This window comes from Rhea americana, unplaced genomic scaffold, assembly GCF_003343005.1.
Source record: "Rhea americana isolate MKP2758 unplaced genomic scaffold, rheAme1 scaffold_10, whole genome shotgun sequence".
NCBI classification, from domain to species: Eukaryota; Metazoa; Chordata; class Aves; order Rheiformes; family Rheidae; genus Rhea; species Rhea americana.
Window position 1 is genome coordinate 7,240,455 of NW_028185039.1, and position 19,060 is coordinate 7,259,514.

The window sequence follows — 19,060 nt, forward strand, 5'->3', positions numbered from 1 at the left end:
CGCATGCGCCGCCCCGGCGGCGCGGGGCGATGGGCGGGCCGCGGGGCCGGCCGTCATGGCGGCGCTGCTGGAGCACGAGAGCCAGATCTTCCTGGACCTCTTCCACTGCGACGGGCTGGTGGTGTGCGCCCGCGGGCTGGGCATCGACCGCCTGCTGCTGCGCTTCCTCCGCCTCTACAGCGAGCCCGCCAGCCTGGTGCTGGTGCTCAACACGAGCCCCGCCGAGGAGGTGAGCCGAGCCGAGCCGAGCCGAGCCGCGGGCGCCGGGCCGGGCCGGGCCGGGCCAACGGCGCCCTGTCAGCGCCCGCGCGGGCGGCGCCTCCCGCGTTGCCCCTCGCCGCTGCCGCCTCCCCCGTCTCTGTCGCTCACCCGCCGTCCCCTCACCGTCGCCGCCTCCCCTCTTCCTGTCCCCACCCGCCGTCCCCTCGCCGCTGCCGCCTCTCCCGCCACCGCCGTCTGCCCGTCGCCCCGCCGCCGTCCCCTCGCTGCCGCGCCGTCGCCATCTCGGCGGGCGCCCCCCGCCCGCGGCYGGCCCGGCAGCAGGAGGAGGCGGTCGTCCGGAGGCAGCCTTCGTGGTGACCGTCGGCGGGTACCTGTCCTAACTGCACTTCTCGAGGGGAAGCCTGGCGTAAGCGACCCGCATGATGTGGTTGTCTTTGATAGCAGGTGGCTGGATCTGAAGAGGGGCCGCCTCSAGTGCTCTGTCCTTAAATTACTATTAAGATTGCACGTCCTCTGAGCAGGATCTATTAAAGTGTAAGAGAAAAACCCAAGATAAAGTTCTAGAGTACCTAAGTTACTCTGAGTCTCAGTGGCTCATGTTTTCTTAATTATTTCGTCTCTAATACTGAAAACATACCAGTTTTAAAATCRCCTAAATGACTTTGAACCTAAGCAAAGAATGCCAAATAAGGGGGGAAAATGATAATTCGGACTTCCTTAGGTAATGATGATACTGTTTCTAACAGTATCATGTTTTTACTTGGTTTTGGACAGTTCCTCAAAATCAACAGAGCATATATAACTAAGATTTTTTTTTTTTGCATCCATTTCATCAGTTACCATAATGAAGTCCTGTGTTTTTACTCTGTTTGATTTAGGAATATTTTATTGATCAGCTGAGGTCAGATGGAGTTGTTCATCTTCCTCGGCGTGTTACCAATGAAATTACAAATAATACTCGATATGAATTTTACACACATGGAGGCGTCCTCTTTGCAACAAGTCGAATTCTTGTGGTCGATTTCCTCACTGACAGAATTCCTGCAAACCTCATTACTGGTAAGAGTTTAATGACACAGACAGCCTGGACAGGTAGTAAAATCTAAGAGGCAGGAATGTAAGAATTTTTGAMTGTTATCTAGAAGTTAACATCTTGTTAATGCCTAAATATAACTGAATATTTAATACATGGAATCATAGAATCGGTAAGGTTGGAAGGGACCTCTGGAGATCATCTAGTCCAACCCTCAAACAAGTGGCCCTCAAACATGGGGATCGAACCCAAAAGTAAGTGTTTGCTTTGTAAACTGTATCCCCTTCCTTTTAATCAACATATGAAAACTCCTAATCTCTAAAACATTTTTAAAGATTTTGTGTTAGAACTACAGGACASAGTATTTAATAATCCTAGTATTTCTAGATTTAAAAAGCAAGCAAATTTTTGAGCATCTTACTTCTCTTCTTCCTTTTCCCTCCACCTGCAAAACAAACAAAACAGAAGAAAACACACTTTGTAACTTTGTGTGTATGGAAAGATGGAATACACTAAATCTTTAGAAAAATACATCTGTCCTAAAGTGACACAACGGTTTTTATGCTTTTCATATTGCCACTAGAGGTCAGTGTGCCACTAGAGGTCTTTGATAGAAAGCATATCTGTTTTATTTAAAGCTACAGTAACACCGTGTTCTGTAGGAGACCTATATACTGTTAGTGTGTGATATTGTATGGAAGAAAAAACAACAATAAAAACTTGTAGCAGAGTTTCTTGAAGAATTAACACAGTTAAAAAAAAAAGTGGTTTTTAAGTATTAAAATTTTTTTTTAATCACTGTAGAATCACACATGAATTAACAGTTGATGAACTCATAAATTCAGCTAACTGTAAATAAAAATGATCATCACTGTAATGTAAAAGAATCATTCTGGGTAGTTTTGGCTAAATACAAATGATAGAATAAATGYATAAATCATAGTAAAGCTGAGTTGATATAGTAGACAATGGCAAGTTGTTTCTACCAAGGCTTACGTGATTGTACGAACTCAGTAAACAAGCAGAGAAATACTGACTAAAAGCGGGAAGGTAGTGTAAGCAGTCTCACTGGTGTATTCAGCATTTCTGTGTCTGCTCTAATGTTCATACTTGGAGCCAAATCTTGACATACTGGAAAGTGCTCAGAAATTAGTACAGTCATCATTTATGTACTGAAAAATGTGTTTCATAGAGGAATGTAACAGTATCTAGTTCATCCTTTAGTAGATTATTCCATGACTTGATCATGAATGACTAGCAGTTAGATGAAAATCAATTTATTATAGATGGTTTTTAATTTATAAAGGAAAGGCATATTAAGGTAAATGATTAGATATTGCATTCAAAAATAAATGATAGAGAAGAGGTGCACTTTTAAACTGAGTTGACTTATCCAGATATGTGGTGAAACCTTTGACATTTGATGTTATTGCTTCCCCTTTAGAAAGGTATTTATCAGCCCACTGAAAGTTGTGGGCAGAGAAAAGTATCACACAGGCCTCATCTTCACTAGGGAAAGTGGAAAAAAGTAATGTGTTATTTAACACAATTGTGAGGGGAAAAATAAACCTTAAGAGGTCTTGGCTGAGTGAAGTATAAACCCTGAAGATGTTTATCTCAAACACTTAATGTAGTTAAACTGTTGCTTCACTTCTCTGTGCTAAAATTTGCACRTTTCATCTTTTTTCGTAGTATACACATAGCTTTGAAAACAATAGGTGGTGTACTCATGCAGTTGAAGGTCCCTTCTGTCCTCAAGTGTACCTATAAATATTGGGGAAGGCGGGGGGAGGGGGCCGCAAAAGAAACTTCTGATAAAATTCTTTCATTGTGAAAAATCTTCGAGTTCCCTAAGAGTTAATGTTTTATAACTTAAACTTCTTATTTTACCAGGTATTTTGGTATACAAAGCACACAGAATCATTGAGTCCTGTCAGGAAGCATTTATCTTGCGACTTTATCGCCAGAAGAATAAGCAAGGCTTCATTAAAGCATTTACAGATAATGCAGTTGCATTTAACACTGGCTTTTGCCAGGTGGAAAGAGTAATGAGAAATCTTTTTGTCAGGAAACTTTACCTGTGGCCAAGGTAAGGCACTTTTTTACTTCACAGAATAGTTAAACCTAGCAAAATTCATTGAGATTGCCACCATGGATTCCTAATAAAATGAGATTTATGCAGTCACACTGCTTATTTGTGTCCCCCTTTGTATTCCCAAACAAATTTCATTCAATTTTTTAACAAAATAAGTTGTCTCAAAGATACAATATTTCCGTAAGTATCTTTGAAAATAAACCCCAAATTAAATCTCTAAGAGGCTGCACATATAATGTACCTGTCCTATCAGCCAATAGAAATCCTATTAGCCAATAGAAATCACACAGAAAGTAATGTCCTTAATATCTAAGGAAAGCGKCACTTATTAAACAGATAATTTAAGCCATGAAGTAAGAGAAATACAGACTCAAGTCCACCATTCGTGGAAGTATTTCTTTCCAAGTGTGGTAAAATTCCGTGGATATCTCTTTCTACATGGAAAATACATTTTTTTTAAAAAATCTGTCTTTAATTTTATGTTGCGTAGGAAGAAAACTTGATAACTGATAAAAACCAAATTGCCAGGTTTGTGACATGGATTAAGACTCTCAGGAGTAGAGCCACAAATGGAACTGGACGCTTTAGCTTATTACTCTTTCAACACTCCTACGCTGGGCAATGGTCTGCCTGGTTTTTCATTTAGTCCAGTCTAGAATGTGTTTTACACTATTTTACGTACTGTTGTACCGCACTGTCAAGTTTAACAGATTTCCTTTCAGTGTTACAAAGAAGCAGAAACAAATATAACTAGAGTAAGGAAAGATGAATAGAAGCTCTATAAAGTTTCCTCCTTGGCTTCTGAGTCATAAAAAGACCTGAGAGTGTAGGGTGGAGCAAGGTAACTACCTGTTGACTTTCAGAGGCCAATCTCTTTTCTGTGATTTGCTCTGTTAGTAACATCAGCTAACATCTATGTACTTGTATAGACAAATTGGCTATAGAGCTATGCTGAAACAAGGWTTTGCTAATGATAAGCAGAGCCTAGGCATGTCACAGGATCTGCTAGTGCATCCATGTAATTCTAAAGAATTTATAAACCCATTACAGTGTCTCCCATAGCAGATATTTTTGTTTTATGTTGAGGTTTGTTATCTCTAATTACAGTGTAGGGTCTAGTGGAGTAACTCTCCATGGATCATTTGCTAGCACTGTAGGCTTGCACRACTAGAATAAGTGCAGTCGTGATCTCAGAGCAGAGATTTCAGATTCTTCATAAGCACTGTTGCAGTCTTTGCATCTGTAGAAAGGGATTGATTATGCATTTAGYGCACTTGTTTACATCTAAAACAATTGTAATTTTAGTTTATATGAACTTTTGAATAATTATATCATCAAGCAAACCATTCAGGTAAAACCTAATAAGCTATTTTTTTCTTAGGTTTCATATAGCTGTGAACTCATTTTTAGAGAAGCATAAACCTGAAGTGGTAGAAATACATGTGTCGATGACTCCTGGTATGCTTGCTATCCAGACTTCAATATTGGACATTTTGAATGCATGTCTGAGAGAACTCAAACGTTATAATCCAGCTCTTGAAGTAGAAGATCTGTCTTTAGAAAATGCTATTGGTAAACCTTTTGACAAGGTAACTGTTTATTTTGCTGTGTCTAATCATAAATATAAATTGACTAATTAATTTGTAAAATTAATAAATACCAGGAGCAACTGAATATTCTCTGGTGACAATTTTTACTGGCACAAGGACAGAAACTATGTCAATCTGTAATGATGATATAGCTGCCAGTAGGATTTTTGGCTCATTAATGTTCTTCCTTCATCTGCAAAATCAGTGGAGTTAGGACATTTGATTCATGGTTGGTGCTTCTCAATGCTATAATAATGCAAACAATTATTGATACTGGTGTAATTTTAAAAACTTTAATGATAGCCCAGCTACACAGTGTATTTTATTTTCTAATTACAAACCACAAATTAAAATTTGTGATCACCATGCTTTATTTTGTCATATTATTATTTAAATGATAGAGGTGATCTCAGCTCAAAATACTTTTATATAAAAGTTTACAGTATTTTTCCTTTTTTTTCTCATAAATTTTCTAGTTGTATCTTCCTTATTAGGATAAGAACTGCATATAATCTGTAATATATGCTTCTATGCTGTATCCTTGTAACTATTCCRTATGTCATTAATTGTGTGCCTGTTGTTACTGGCAGGTCTGCAACRTTTGGCGTATGTGCCCTTTTTGTAGGGTAAAATCATAAACTTCAACCATCTGTGTGAAACGCCATTGCTTATTACCTCTGATTTAATCTTCATGTGAGGAATTCTGTACTTCACATGTTTGCCGTTTTTTTTCAGGTGCTGTAGGTTGCATGTCTGCAGGGCACTCATATCTTGAGAATGAGACAATATTGTAATGTTTTGTTCCTTCCATAAATAAAGGATACTAAATACTAAAGGTGCAGACCAGTATCAGTAAAATAAGATTTTGTACTTTASTGATATTTATTTTACCAATATTTTATTTTTAAAGAGAAAGGAAAATACATAGTGAAAGCATAAATGATACAGATATCTACTAATTGTTGAATTGTTTTACGCAAAAGCATATGTTACTAACTTTGCAAAAATTGATAACTTACCAAAGTAAAYATCACACTATCACATCTTTACTTTGGTATTTTTGATACTGATAGGGTAACCAATGGTGTCTCCTATAAAGAAAAGTACATTCCTTTCTTGATTACTATAGTATGTGTTTATCATCCTGAACTTTACATTTCTAGACAATACGCCACTATTTAGATCCTCTCTGGCATCAGCTTGGAGCTAAGACCAGATCTTTAGTCCAGGATTTGAAGATACTACGTACTTTGCTACAATATTTAACTCAATATGATTGTGTCACCTTCCTTAATCTTTTGGAGTCACTGAAAGCGAGCGAAAAAGCTTTTGGTGAGAATTCAGGTAAACACTGAGTAACTCTTAATGCATGAAAAAATGAAATGTTGATATTTTTTAATTAACACTTCCAAGCATATGAAGGTATCTAATTAGTTTTTATATAACCAGCCATAAGGACGTAGGTTTTTATTGACAGATAATGCTTTCATCTTCCCACTTAACTGCTGTTACTTAACAGTGTGAGATTCACATCATATTTCTGTCTCTTATTAAACTAGTAATTACATAGGAAGCAGGTAGCACAGATGAGAGATTTGGGGCTTTTATTGGAAGGAATTGAAACACATCTATTGCAAAAGTCAAACTGCTGTGTTTTTTTTTTTTTTTTTTCCTCTTTTAGGTTGGCTGTTTCTTGATTCCAGTACTTCAATGTTTGTAAATGCTCGAGCCAGAGTTTATCGCATTGCAGATGACAGACTGAATAAAAAAAGCAAAGTTTCTGAAAGCAATGATGTAAAGAAGGAAAATGGTACTGGTCATTCCTAATTTTAAGTTTGAAAGAGTCGCATGATTTCGAATATTATGCATATAATTATGTGTGTTATGGTTCCCTACATGATCTCATAAAGATCAAGACCCTAGTCTGCTAGCTGGGATATTTTGAGACCTATCTTAGTTCAAAAAGCCTATAAAAAATGTTAAAACAGAGTCGCAAAGAAGTAAAGGTTTTTCTCAGCTTGCACAGTGGATTATTGGGAGAGCTTTTATGGGGTTGTTCTTGAATTACATAGATGTTTATTTTGATCCTTTTTTGTGAAAAGGAAGATTGCTGTCACTTTTATAAACAAAATATTTAAGAGTTTAAGAATTGAAGAATGAGAAGCAGTAACAATTACAACTTTTTGCTTCACTAAAGCATTTATGCACCTTTATAAGTATTTCTACAGAAGTGTTCTCCCATTCCATCAGCACAAAAAGTTGCAGATGTAGGCTGTTAAGCATCGTATTTGCCAACAATCATGATGTTACTAATATTTAACCACTAATTTAAGGTTATAAAGGGTGTTTTAGCTATAAATGCTGATAWATTCAATCTTTATTTCAGAACTGAAAAGGGAATTGGTTCTAGAGAGTAACCCAAAATGGGAAGCTTTACAGGAAGTATTGAAAGAAATTGAAAATGAGAATAAGAACAGTGAAGATCTTGGTGGTCCAGGTGAGAGAATACCAAATGATCTAAGTTTTCACATCAGTATAGTGAATTTTCTACTTGACTTTTGAGAAAAGGATCCTAACTCTTTACTACAGTCATATTAAAGAGCTAGTTTTAAATACAATAATTGGTGAATTTAAGACAAGGACTTTATGGAACATTAACTGTTTTTAAAACTGCAACAAAATTTTACACTTTAAAATGTAGCTTTCCTTAGAAGAATAGTGGAATTGAAAACTGAAGATTGTCACCAATGATTTGTGCTAGTATGTCCATTTGAAGGAACCTGTTTGATTTCTTTTCTACCGTCCTATTCTGTGTTGCTTTGGCCTTGCACACTTGTTTTTTTTTTTCTTCCAAGGCAATAGTCTGAGAGCTGCCTGTTCTGCTAAAGTACGTAGTGAATATCTCTGAACAGTATCCTTGAGTGGACAGAGCAAGAAATGTACCATAAGTTAGGTATAAAGTTACTATCTCTGAGTGACTTAATTGCACGAGACTTAAGAACAAAAGTTCCATTACCAAGCCCATCTGTAGACTTTTTAAGTTAAGATGTACATTTCACGTGACTCCCAAAATTTATCTCTTGAGATCAGGTGTACCTATACAATTTTTTTATAGCTTTATCCAGGAAAGTTTCCCTCAGGCTAATGAGGTGAGAACATTTCCTTCCTCTCTAGTTCTCACCGTAAAAGACAAATGTTGAAAGTTACTATGTAATACTGTGCTAGGAATGAGCCTGTATTATTATAGAAAAATAYTTTAATTTACAATTCAATATTATACTGATGCTGCAGTCCCCAAAGGGATGAAATTAACCTGGAAATTTAATTGATGTTCTACAAAAAAAGAAAAATCCAAACCTCAAACAATCTACACCTTCACAAAAAATTAGTCATTCTTCTTTTATCCATTATACAAGATGATTTTAGTAGATATCATAATTTAGTTCTTAAGAATTTGACACATGGGCTCTGTTGGATTTAGTTACAGCTGTTTATGTTCAAGTTGCTACGCAAAGCTGTGAGCTGCACCCACTTGCAGGTTGATACATTTACTTCTGCTGTTTCCCTGACAGGTGATGCAGGAAAGACAGAGACAATTATCTGTTCAGTTTATCCCAGTAGGAGTCAAGAGATCTCTTCTGCCTCGGTCTTTGTTCTAACAATGTAGCAATTTGTACACCTTCTAGTCTTCTAGAGCAAATAATGCAGAAATAGAAGCCATGGCTTTAGGAGCTGTTTAGCTCTGTAGTTCACTCGGTCATTCCTCAACTGTTCAGTCAAGCATTGCTCCTTTCCATTGACTAGGGGAGATTGCAGGAGGCTAAAACAACAGTAATCATTCACTTACTTCTCAAAGTCAGGATGTTAAAAAGTGGATGTTCTATCTTACACCCCTTCCATTTCCATATATTGCTCACATGCGCTTGAAAAATGCCCTACTTCTCCTGGAGGTGTAGTTTCTTAGATACRGAGTAAAAGTAACTAACTGCTCTATTACCTTTCTTATTTTAGGACTTTTCATCCTCTTAGATTTCACCAAGTTTTATTTTGGGAAATAGTAAGGGTAAAAAAGGCGTTCTTTTCTCCCACCCACAGTGTTCTGACTGTGGATAAGAACTGGCTCTATCAGGTAGTGGTGTAGGAGTTTATCTGAGTCAGCTTGTGCAGAATTGTTATTCAAGGCCCACAAATGTCAATAATATTGTGTGAAACATGTATTTTTTTGGAGTACTTCTACGCTCCACGCAGCTGACAGGCTGAAAATTAGAAGAGGCTCTAACTTCTTCCATGATTTAAAAAAATGTTGTCCAAATGTTTGTTTCRACACATGTTACATTGACCTTGTTTCAAAGGGTCAAAAAGAAAATTTTACTGATGTAGATGGTTTAAGAATAATGAACGAAGAACTTGCATTAATCTTCTCTAAACTTGTCTGGTATAAAACATCATACAATTTGACTGTCCCCAAAAGTCCAGAGCAACTGCAACTACCAAGCAGAAGGGCATTTGGCCAGCTTACTTCTAGGATCAGATTTGCTCAAGAGACTGCTTGTATCTGGATAAAAAAGTACAGTGTAACAGATTATAAACATAATACTGTTTCTTGACTGCAGGACAAGTACTTATTTGTGCCAGTGACGACCGAGCTTGTGCACAGCTCAAGGAATATATTACTGTTGGAGCAGAAGCTTTTTTAATGAGACTGTATAATAAAACCTTTGGAAAAGATGAGAAGGCTGGAGAAGTGTGGATTAAGGATAGAAAAGCTGTCAGGTCCAAAGGAAGTGCCAGACCAGACACAGGAACTCAAGCCAAAAAAGCCAAATTCAAGACTTCTTCAAAAGAAAATAAACACAAGAAGCAGCAGGATCGGACTTTAACCCAGATGATAGTGAAAACTGATGAGGAAAACAGAGAGGAGGAGTTGGAAGTGGAAGAGTACAAAGAACTAAGCAGTAGCCAAGAAAGCAGTATTGAAGAGACCGTTTCTGAAGATTTCCATATTAACTTACCCTCAGAGTCTTACTATGGTATCTTCAAAACACCTCTTACAATTATTCATCCCTTACARGGTTGCAGTGATCCCTATGCACTCACTCGGGTATTGCATGAAGTAGAACCAAGATATGTTGTATTATATGATGCAGAACTAACTTTTGTTCGGCAGCTGGAAATCTACAAGGCAAGCAGACCTGGAAAGCCTTTGAGGCAAGTTGAATTCATTATAACTGAGAATGTTATTAGTCTAATTTTAGTCTTAAAAGCAAAAAAAAATTTGTGCACTTTTGGCAGTTGACACAAAACATGCATCTAATGCTTTTCTTTAGCTGCTTTTTAATTTCAAACAAAAGCACAATTCATAATTTATACTAAAAGATAATTTTTACTTTCTAGCCAGGTGTTTAGTCCCTTAACAGAAACATAACAGCAGTAATATATTCATTTCATCTTCTACAAGACCTCTGCTTAGATAGTCTCACTGGCAATCCATTTTTGAGGTTGCTGTATTCTCACTTARAGCAGCATCTGCAGGTATAAATTCTACACAGTAAGATTAGAGCAGACATGGCGTACCTCACAAAGTATATTGCATAAGGATAATTACCGGGTTATTTGTGCAGTTTATTTTTAATTGGCTGATCAGCATGAATTGTAACTATTTCCAGCATTGCATTCAGTTAAACAAAATGGCAACTCCCCTACTTCAGAACAGAAAAGTCAGAGTAAATGTAGCATGTAGGTAGGGGCTAGGAGGTCTTCATGCTCTCCAAGAAAAGGTTAATTGAAGTAAAATCCTATCAGTCTGTCAAAAAAAAACTCAATTAAAAAAATACGGCTTTGCTTAAAAGCTGTAGGCAATTGATAATTGAAGGTAATAATTAATTCTTATATGTTCCATGAGAGTCCATATTTGTGGAGTAAAACATAATTYCTCTATGTGTGTACATCTGTGTACCAGATGACAGCTTGTTCTTTGTAGGACCTAAGATTCCTGTTTATAAATAAATTCTTTTAAGTCTCAGGTGGTGTTTTTTTCCTGACCCAGGATGATTGCAGATTTTAGTTTGTTACGTATGATAGATACAGTCTTCTGGCAAGACTTTAACGAAATTAGAAAGCAGTCTTTCTCMATGATACTTGTTTCTTGTCTTTTTTGAATGGACTGACTTAAACCTGAGTAAAAGAATGTGTCATCCACTCTGGTAGAATCTAATAAATTCAGAGAGCGTATCTGCTTTTGAGAAAGAGGAAACTGGATATAAGAATTTTAGTTGCTGAAGTTGAAAAAGTTTTATAGAAAAATAGGAAAAAGTGAAATGCTTGGGTTTTGCTCTCCTTTTTAACTCCTTGGATGCTTACTTTCTGCTACTACTCTTAAATACTCTGGTTTTTCTTTGTTTTTTTTCTTCCTCCCAACCTACAGGGTTTATTTCCTCATATATGGGGGCTCAACAGAAGAACAGCGCTATCTCACAGCACTGAGAAAGGAAAAGGAGGCCTTCGAGAAACTCATCCGGTAAACAAAAGTTGATCATCTTCRCTGCTCATCTATGTCATCTATTTCCTGCATGTTCACATTTTAAACAGTGAAGTTTTTAATGTGTGGAAAGTTTATATAAACTTCCAAATCAACTGCTTTTTAGATGTTAAGAGTTGTCCAATCAAGTATCAATGAGAAATCAAAACCATACTTTTAAAAGCTTTTTTTTAACTGAAATTTCAAAGGCTACCCAGCACCACTATTTACCTGTCTACCAATTTTATATGAGGAACTTTATAGTAAAGATATTTTTGTCTACAGATAGCATTGCTTGTAAGATATTTATAAGGCTTTCATGATTTAATTAGTTTTAGGGGACAAAACAATGAACTTTAATGGCTATTTTTTGGACTGCATTAGTCAGTATTTTTATTGACTATGTCTTTCACAAAATTATTCTTCTGTTACTAGTCATTATTTCCTTAGTTTCATATGCCCTGAGAAGATCTTAAAAATAGGAAAAATAGAAAATCTAGCCCTAACAATCTGAAAAATCTAGTAAATTGTGTTTCTTTTCAAGTTTGCAGATGTAATTTTACATCTGATTGAATGGTTTCAAAGTATTTGTTGGAATTTCAGTTGTTACTGTTCCTTTGTTTATGGTTCCTTAGAGAGAAGGCCAGCATGGTGATTCCTGAAGAGAGAGAAGGAAGAGATGAAACAAACTTGGACCTAGTAAGAGATGCTACACCTGCATCTGCTTCCACTGACACACGGAAAGCAGGTGAGCAGTTCCTGAAGCTCTGAGCTGTGAAAAAGGCCTATAGACTTTTGAGTTTAAATCCTGTCCAAAGCCTCTGGAAGATAGAGGCACATAGATTCTGCCGTCGTAATGGAGAGAAACATGATGTCCCTTAGTCCATCTCTGTTGTCTCTCTGTGCAATAAGAATGAACTATGATTTTTTTGTGAAAAGAAAGTATAGGTTAATGAGGTATTTTACCATTTAAGACAGGTACCACTTGAATTGTTTCTAGACAGCCTGTTGGCTATGAGACTATCTACTGTGACTTTTACTGAGATGGGGAGAGCTTAAAATATTAAGACTGAGGTCTACARATGGTCAAATTCAGTGTTGTCCTGAAGCCAATAAATTTTGGGGACTTTCAATTTTTGCAACGTAGATTGGATAAACAGCTGTGGGTTTTCTTGTCAACTGGGTTTTGTCTACTTTCTTTGCAATAAACATCATTTTTCTTTAGCTGTAATTCCAACTATTTTTTTTTCTTCCTTGTCTTTTTCTTCCTTTCCTCTGACAGATATACTCCGTCTCTATCTTTGCAGCTCTTTCCTGCTTTTCTTGGATGACATTTGTCATCTTTTTCTCCTTCACTGTATAAACCCTAATGTTTGCTATTATGTTATTTGTCACCTCCGTACTGCAAGATCTTATGTCCTTCCATAGAGCTGTAGAGGCCAAAATAGTCTCCTTCAATAAAAAGCCATACTACTGTAGGAAACAGCTGGAAGTTACAAGGAGCAGTTTCATTGTCTTATTTTGTGGAGAACTTCTACACATGTTTTCTTGATGCTTTTAAATATTTTTCAGTTATTCTTTGATGTTGTCAGGTCATTTGCAGCCACACAGGGCTGATAGCTGGGATACATGATAGTTCTATTAAACTGCAGAGCACACTCCATAAACTATGATACGTATTTTGGTAATTGACTTTGTCTAGAACAGTAAGAAACTAAAAGTCTGAGGTTGTGGTACTGCCTAATTTGAGGTATAATTTGAGATATGAAGTCTGCCCATTATGGAAGCATTGGCAACACACAGGAAGATTATATGACCAAAGTCAGAGGTCATAAGTATTAGGCTGATGGTGTTTATTTTGCCTTTTAGGTGGACAAGAACAGAAAAGTGCTCATCAAACTGTAATAGTGGATATGCGGGAATTTCGTAGTGAGCTTCCATCGCTTATTCATCGTCGTGGCATTGACATTGAGCCTGTTACTTTGGAAGTTGGAGATTACATTTTAACTCCCGATATCTGTGTAGAGCGGAAGAGCGTCAGTGATCTTATTGGTTCCCTAAATAATGGAAGACTGTATGCACAGTGCATTTCTATGTCCCGTTACTATAAGCGACCAATTCTCCTGATTGAATTTGATCCTAACAAATCTTTCTCCTTGATTCAACGAGGCTCTCTGCATCAGGAGATTTCCAGTAATGACATTACTTCTAAACTAACTCTTCTTACACTCCATTTCCCTAAGTTACGTATTTTGTGGTGTCCATCTCCTCATGCTACCGCTGAACTGTTTGAAGAATTGAAACAAAACCATCCACAACCTGATGCGGAAACAGCAATGGCTGTCACAGCAGATTCTGAAGTTCTTCCCGAGTCAGACAAGTATAACCCTGGTCCTCAGGACTTTCTATTAAAAATGCCAGGTGTTAACACAAAAAACTGCCGTGTCTTAATGAACCATGTTAAAAGCATTGCAGAGCTAGTAACACTGTCAAAGGACGAACTTTCCAAAATTTTAGGTAACGCTATCAATGCCACACAACTCTTTGACTTTATTCACCTAACCTACAGAGAGGCACTATCTCAAGGGAAAAACAAAAGATGACTAATGGGATTRTCCAACATAAGCTGTAGTAAAGCATTTTTTGCACAGTACTTTGGCAGGGTACATAAAAGGCATTTATTAAAATATTCTGAGGTGACCAGCTGTTTCCTACTATATTACTATTCCATCAGTTTTAACATTTGAGTTAACAATTACTGTAGGCAAGTTTCATGAGGAAAAGATAAATTGTTTTAATGCAGAAATGCATATGATTTTTATTGTTTCTACAGCACTTTAACCAATTCTATAGTAACATTGAATAAACTAAATGAAATTCGTAGTCAAGCCCATTAGGATGAAGTGCTAAGGCTAATTGATTGAAGTGTTTTCTTTAGAGACACGTGATGTCTTGTTAAAGCTAAAAATATTCAACATTAGATAAATGTGTGACCTTGTGCATGATATATTACTCTGCTTCTGCTATATCTCACTTGTTTTTATTAACATATTATTTTCTGGAAACTGCCCATTTTCCATTGACAGTGATGGATCTGTTTGAAATGCATCATGAACTTTTGCCAGGAGTTAGTTTAGAAGAATGTACTTGGAATCGATCATGTGAGTTTTAGCATATCATCATAAACGTTTATTGCAGTGAACTGCAATTGGATGGTTATGTTCTGTGCTGTATTTGTTTAGTTTATTAGCAGCAGTTGTTTTCTGTTTTTTTTTTTTGTTTGTTTGTTTTGTTTTTTGGTGCTCCAGAGTCAGTACATCTCTGCCTTGGTAGACTTTGCAAAGTGCATTCCTTTGGTCTAAACTGGGTAGAGATTCTGCATTAGCTTAATTAATGTACAATACCACTTAATCTCACAGTGCCTTATTTGAACCAGTTTTGATACCTCTTTCAGGATACTTACTTGAAAGTCTAGATATACGTATCRTTGAGACTATTCTTTTTATATCAAGGCATATTTTCTCTCATATAAGACAGTTTTTTCTAAAAGTAAGGTTTTTCCAAAACTATGAACAGTTTTTACAATCTTGCCTTCTTTCTGTGTCCTATTGCACTTGAATTTTACTATCTTTATAAATGGACCATCTGTCAATAAATTCAGTAAAACTATTGTCACCTAGAAGACAACTKTTAGCATCCTATTTAGCACAAAATGAGGAAAAAATCTATTCTTTCTATGATAGTTTGTGAATGTGTTTATTGTTAAAAACATTTGTATTCTACACTGAACTTTGATATGACAGCTATGTAACAAGCTGCCTTTGCCAAAAGGATTGATCCTGTCTCCTGTCATGACATACTAATGTGTTTACATTATATATTTACAAAATTACAARATCCTTTTTTATAARTGTGTGTGTATATGTATGCACAACTGAGTGTAGGTAGGATTCTAATGCTAACAGCAGATCTGTGTATACACCATTCAGACGAAAGTACTAATTTTCTGCATTTGAGTTCAGGAAGATCACTGTGTGCTCAGGTTTAATGTTTTCTGTGCATTTTAAGCGTGAATAAATGGATTATGAATTTRTTAATTTAGACTCAGACTCTGCTATGACAGACTTCCAAAATGAACATTCTTCTGCAGATGCAACTATCAGCATTAAATAAATCTGTAACAATCTTTAACATTGTTGTCATTGGGCATATAGTTTGTTCCTCGTTTGGTTGTATTGATATTAGAACATTTTTATTTCTAGTGTGTGATTTATAATCYGGAGTTTAGGGGGTTTGTTGCTTTATATTATAACTTATTTCCTTTAACATAAGAAGAGGCCTTTCCGTGAGGCTTTCACTTATGTAAAGCAGTAAGGTCAAAAATGCTTTGTGTCGATAATGCCTGTAAARTGATGAGACAATGAAGAATCATGTGTTTTTCTTTAGGCATAGAACATAACTGTCCTGAATAAATGTGCTATAGAGACTGTTTCAGTAAAAGAGAGCTGAACAGCCTTCCAAAACATGTGGTGGTCATGCATTTGCATCATTAAAATGTTACGTGAATTTTTTTCAGGTGTGCTGAGTATCAGTTTTCTCAGCTTGTTTTTGTCTTAGATCTGTATAAGGTGAAAATGAAAGGTATATGAAGAGATTATAAGATTGTAGCTTCATGTTGTATACTAGCTAAAAGTCATAAAATGCAATTAAATAAGTAATATATGCTAAGTATTTGGAGTAAGTTGCTTTTTATTCATGTATGTGGAATTTTATAAGGGTTATTTTCATGCAGAATTTGTGTATTTTAAGGGAAAAAAACTGTTAATGTTGTATGACATTATTGCTTATTTGTAATTTGTTACCTTACTGTATTAGATAAAGTTACAGTGAGCTGTGAGAGCAGGTGGTGATGTGTCCTGAGGCAGTGGGTACAAGGTCTGAAACRCTGGGAGATGTCTTGTATCCTGGAACAACTCAGGACTGAAATAATCAAGCCAATGAGCCAGACTTTACCTGTATGCAGACAAAACAAAATATTTTGGTAAATGCTGACAATACTTAGGACACATTCCCTGGCCTGATGGCATTTTTTAGCTTGCTTTCTTCAAAAGTAATGAAATACTTGTTAATATTTCTCATTCCTACTATTTTTTTTATTTCCAATTTCTTCTAATTTCAGCATCCAACTATGAGAAATATTATTTGTCATCTACAAGATGAGGAGGAAGACAAACTTTTTTGCAGTTTATCGGTTAAGAATGGTGCTAACAGTAAGTTTTGTAAGACTAATAGCATGTAGTTGTTATATCTTTTGTAACCTGTATTTGGTTTTGTTTGGTTTTTAAGCCAAGATTCATGTTTTAAAATGCATAAATATGAAAGATTGCATGATCCAAATAATAAAAAATAATGGCAAAAACTCAAAATTTGACAATGGAAAAACTTACCTTTAAACTTTTTTTTTCTTTTCCCTCCCCTGGCCACTAAAAATGGGATGAGATAGCCTTGGTGAAATTGAGCTAGAATCTAGTTGAGTGATAATTCAGACCTAATGTCCTCTCTCTGGCTTCAACTGATGAAATATTGACATTTGAATTTTTCACTTCCTAGCTTTAGCTTCTATTAAGACTCTAACAAAGGAAATAGATATTCTAATGACTGAATACAAATTCTTTGCTTTCTCCCATTAATTTAATGCAGCCACTTTTATGTGTATACAAGAGAGCTCAGAAGACCTGATATCAAATGAAAAAGAGACTAAGAGGGATTTTCTAAAAATATACTCTTTAGTACTATAATTTTCCCTTCTATTTTATTTTATTTACTGGTAATACTAATAAAAGGATTTTATACAGAGGTTTTCATGGGAGGATTTTCAAGAATGTCAGCATGAAAAATACAATTTTTGAGGATAGAAAATATATGTGTGTATATATATATATTCCATTTTAAAGGACAAGGACAGAGAGAGGGACACTGGGAGAGAGACTGTACACATGATTAATTTTTTTCRATAAGATACAAGGAAGTATGCAAGTGTGTTTAAAGCTCTATTGCCATTTATTTTATTTTGAATACAAAAGTTACAAGTTCATCTCCTAGACTTTTCAACATAAGCAGAATATCTGTTTTGACTCCAGTTTTGATCTGTATTTTACAACCTTCTCTGCAATAAATTTAAAAAGTAAAAATGTTCCTGTGAACGCAGACTTGAAAGTGAAAGAAATGTTCAATAGCTTGGCTAGCCAATRCTTAGCTAAGACAGGAGTTCTTCAGTTTTACTGGACTTAGTAAGGGTAACCAGGGTTATTGCACTGCTATGGTGACTTCTTGTTGTCTAAACAGAAAATGTTCCTGCAGTATATCAAAATGAACTTGCCTATATGCTAATTTTAGTGAAATTTTAGGGCACAACAAAATTATCTTTATTCACAAGTGCTATAAAGAAGTATTCATAGGAAACTAATTGCGGCTAAACAGACATTAGGTTTTTTAGCATGCATTTGACCACAGTTCTGTTTGTAAGAGCTTCCATCCATAAATAAAAGGTTAGATTTGTTTTCTAGGGTCCACTGCCATTCAATGTTACTTCTTTTTTTCATTCAACTTTATCATCTACTATCAAGGAGAAATGGACAGTGGTAACTAAACAACCAGTATTGCTTATTTTGTAAACCTATTCTTATTTTGATTATTATTCAGCAATGCAACTACCTTTTTCAACTCCCARCTTCTGGAATTACACTTAGAGCATTCTCATTTTTGTTCTTTGCTTTTGTGAATGTAGATATAGTAGATATGCATAGACATAGTAGCCAGTAGCCAAAAATGTTTTGCAGCTGGTTTGACTTTTTTAATGGATTCCTTTCTCAAATACATTTGTTCAGCAGGTCACAATAAAGGATGTATTTCTTTTTATGGAGAGTCAAAGCAAAATCGTATGTAAGCTTCTTTTTATTTATCAAAGAGGAAGGTTTACCAGGAATTAGACCCAAAGAAAACTGAACAAAAATTTTGGAAACTGCTAAGTTTGTAGTTACTGGGAATACTAATAAAAGGATTTTATACAGAGGTCTCCATGGGAGGACTTTCAACAATGTCAGCAAGAAAAAATAAAATTTTTGAGGACAGAATTTCAAAACAACTAGCAAGTCTTTTAAGAAGACTATGGGCATACTGAGACACTCCTAATACAGAGATGGCAGGTATGTAAATGTTCAGATCACCTTCAGCTCTATTACAGTAGCAAAAACCTTCAAGARAAGTGCCCTGCCTGTGACAAAAATGAAAAAACAGCAATTCTGAGGCATGTTCCACTGCAAATCTTAGTGCATGAGGCACTGTCTATTAAGGTAGTCTTCAAGATAGTAAGGATGTCGCAAAGCATGCCCTGAATTGTAGCAACAAATTTGTCATATTCTGCCTCATGTAAGTACTACAGTAAAGTTAATACTAGAAAAAGAATTATATTATACATCACTGGCTGACAGAACTGATAACCAGCATTTTCTTCTCCTCTGTAATATTTGCCTAACAGGAAGGTTTGAATGACCTAATACTAAGTGCTTTCAATTTCTTCCACAAAATGTTACTGATATGTTAGT

The 19,060-nt window shown here is 36.0% G+C and overlaps 1 protein-coding gene across 2 annotated transcripts; it reads left to right on the top strand.

Moving 5' to 3' along the window:
- Positions 1–29: 29 nt before the first annotated feature.
- On the top strand, positions 30–15,553 carry ERCC4 (ERCC excision repair 4, endonuclease catalytic subunit). 2 transcript variants are annotated; one of them, XM_085302884.1, is made up of 11 exons: positions 30–229; positions 1,101–1,281; positions 3,149–3,344; positions 4,732–4,939; positions 6,103–6,283; positions 6,621–6,749; positions 7,326–7,436; positions 9,553–10,147; positions 11,364–11,456; positions 12,092–12,204; positions 13,326–15,553. In XM_085302884.1, the coding sequence occupies exons 1-11, from the start codon at positions 56–58 to the stop codon at positions 14,057–14,059; spliced, it is 2,715 nt and encodes a 904-aa protein (XP_085159010.1). In that variant the 5' UTR covers positions 30–55; the 3' UTR covers positions 14,060–15,553. The 2 variants fall into 2 exon arrangements, with proteins under 2 accessions (XP_085159010.1, XP_085159019.1); XM_085302893.1 differs by lacking the exon at positions 30–229 and adding an exon at positions 571–628.
- The last annotated feature ends 3,507 nt before the right edge of the window (positions 15,554–19,060 follow it).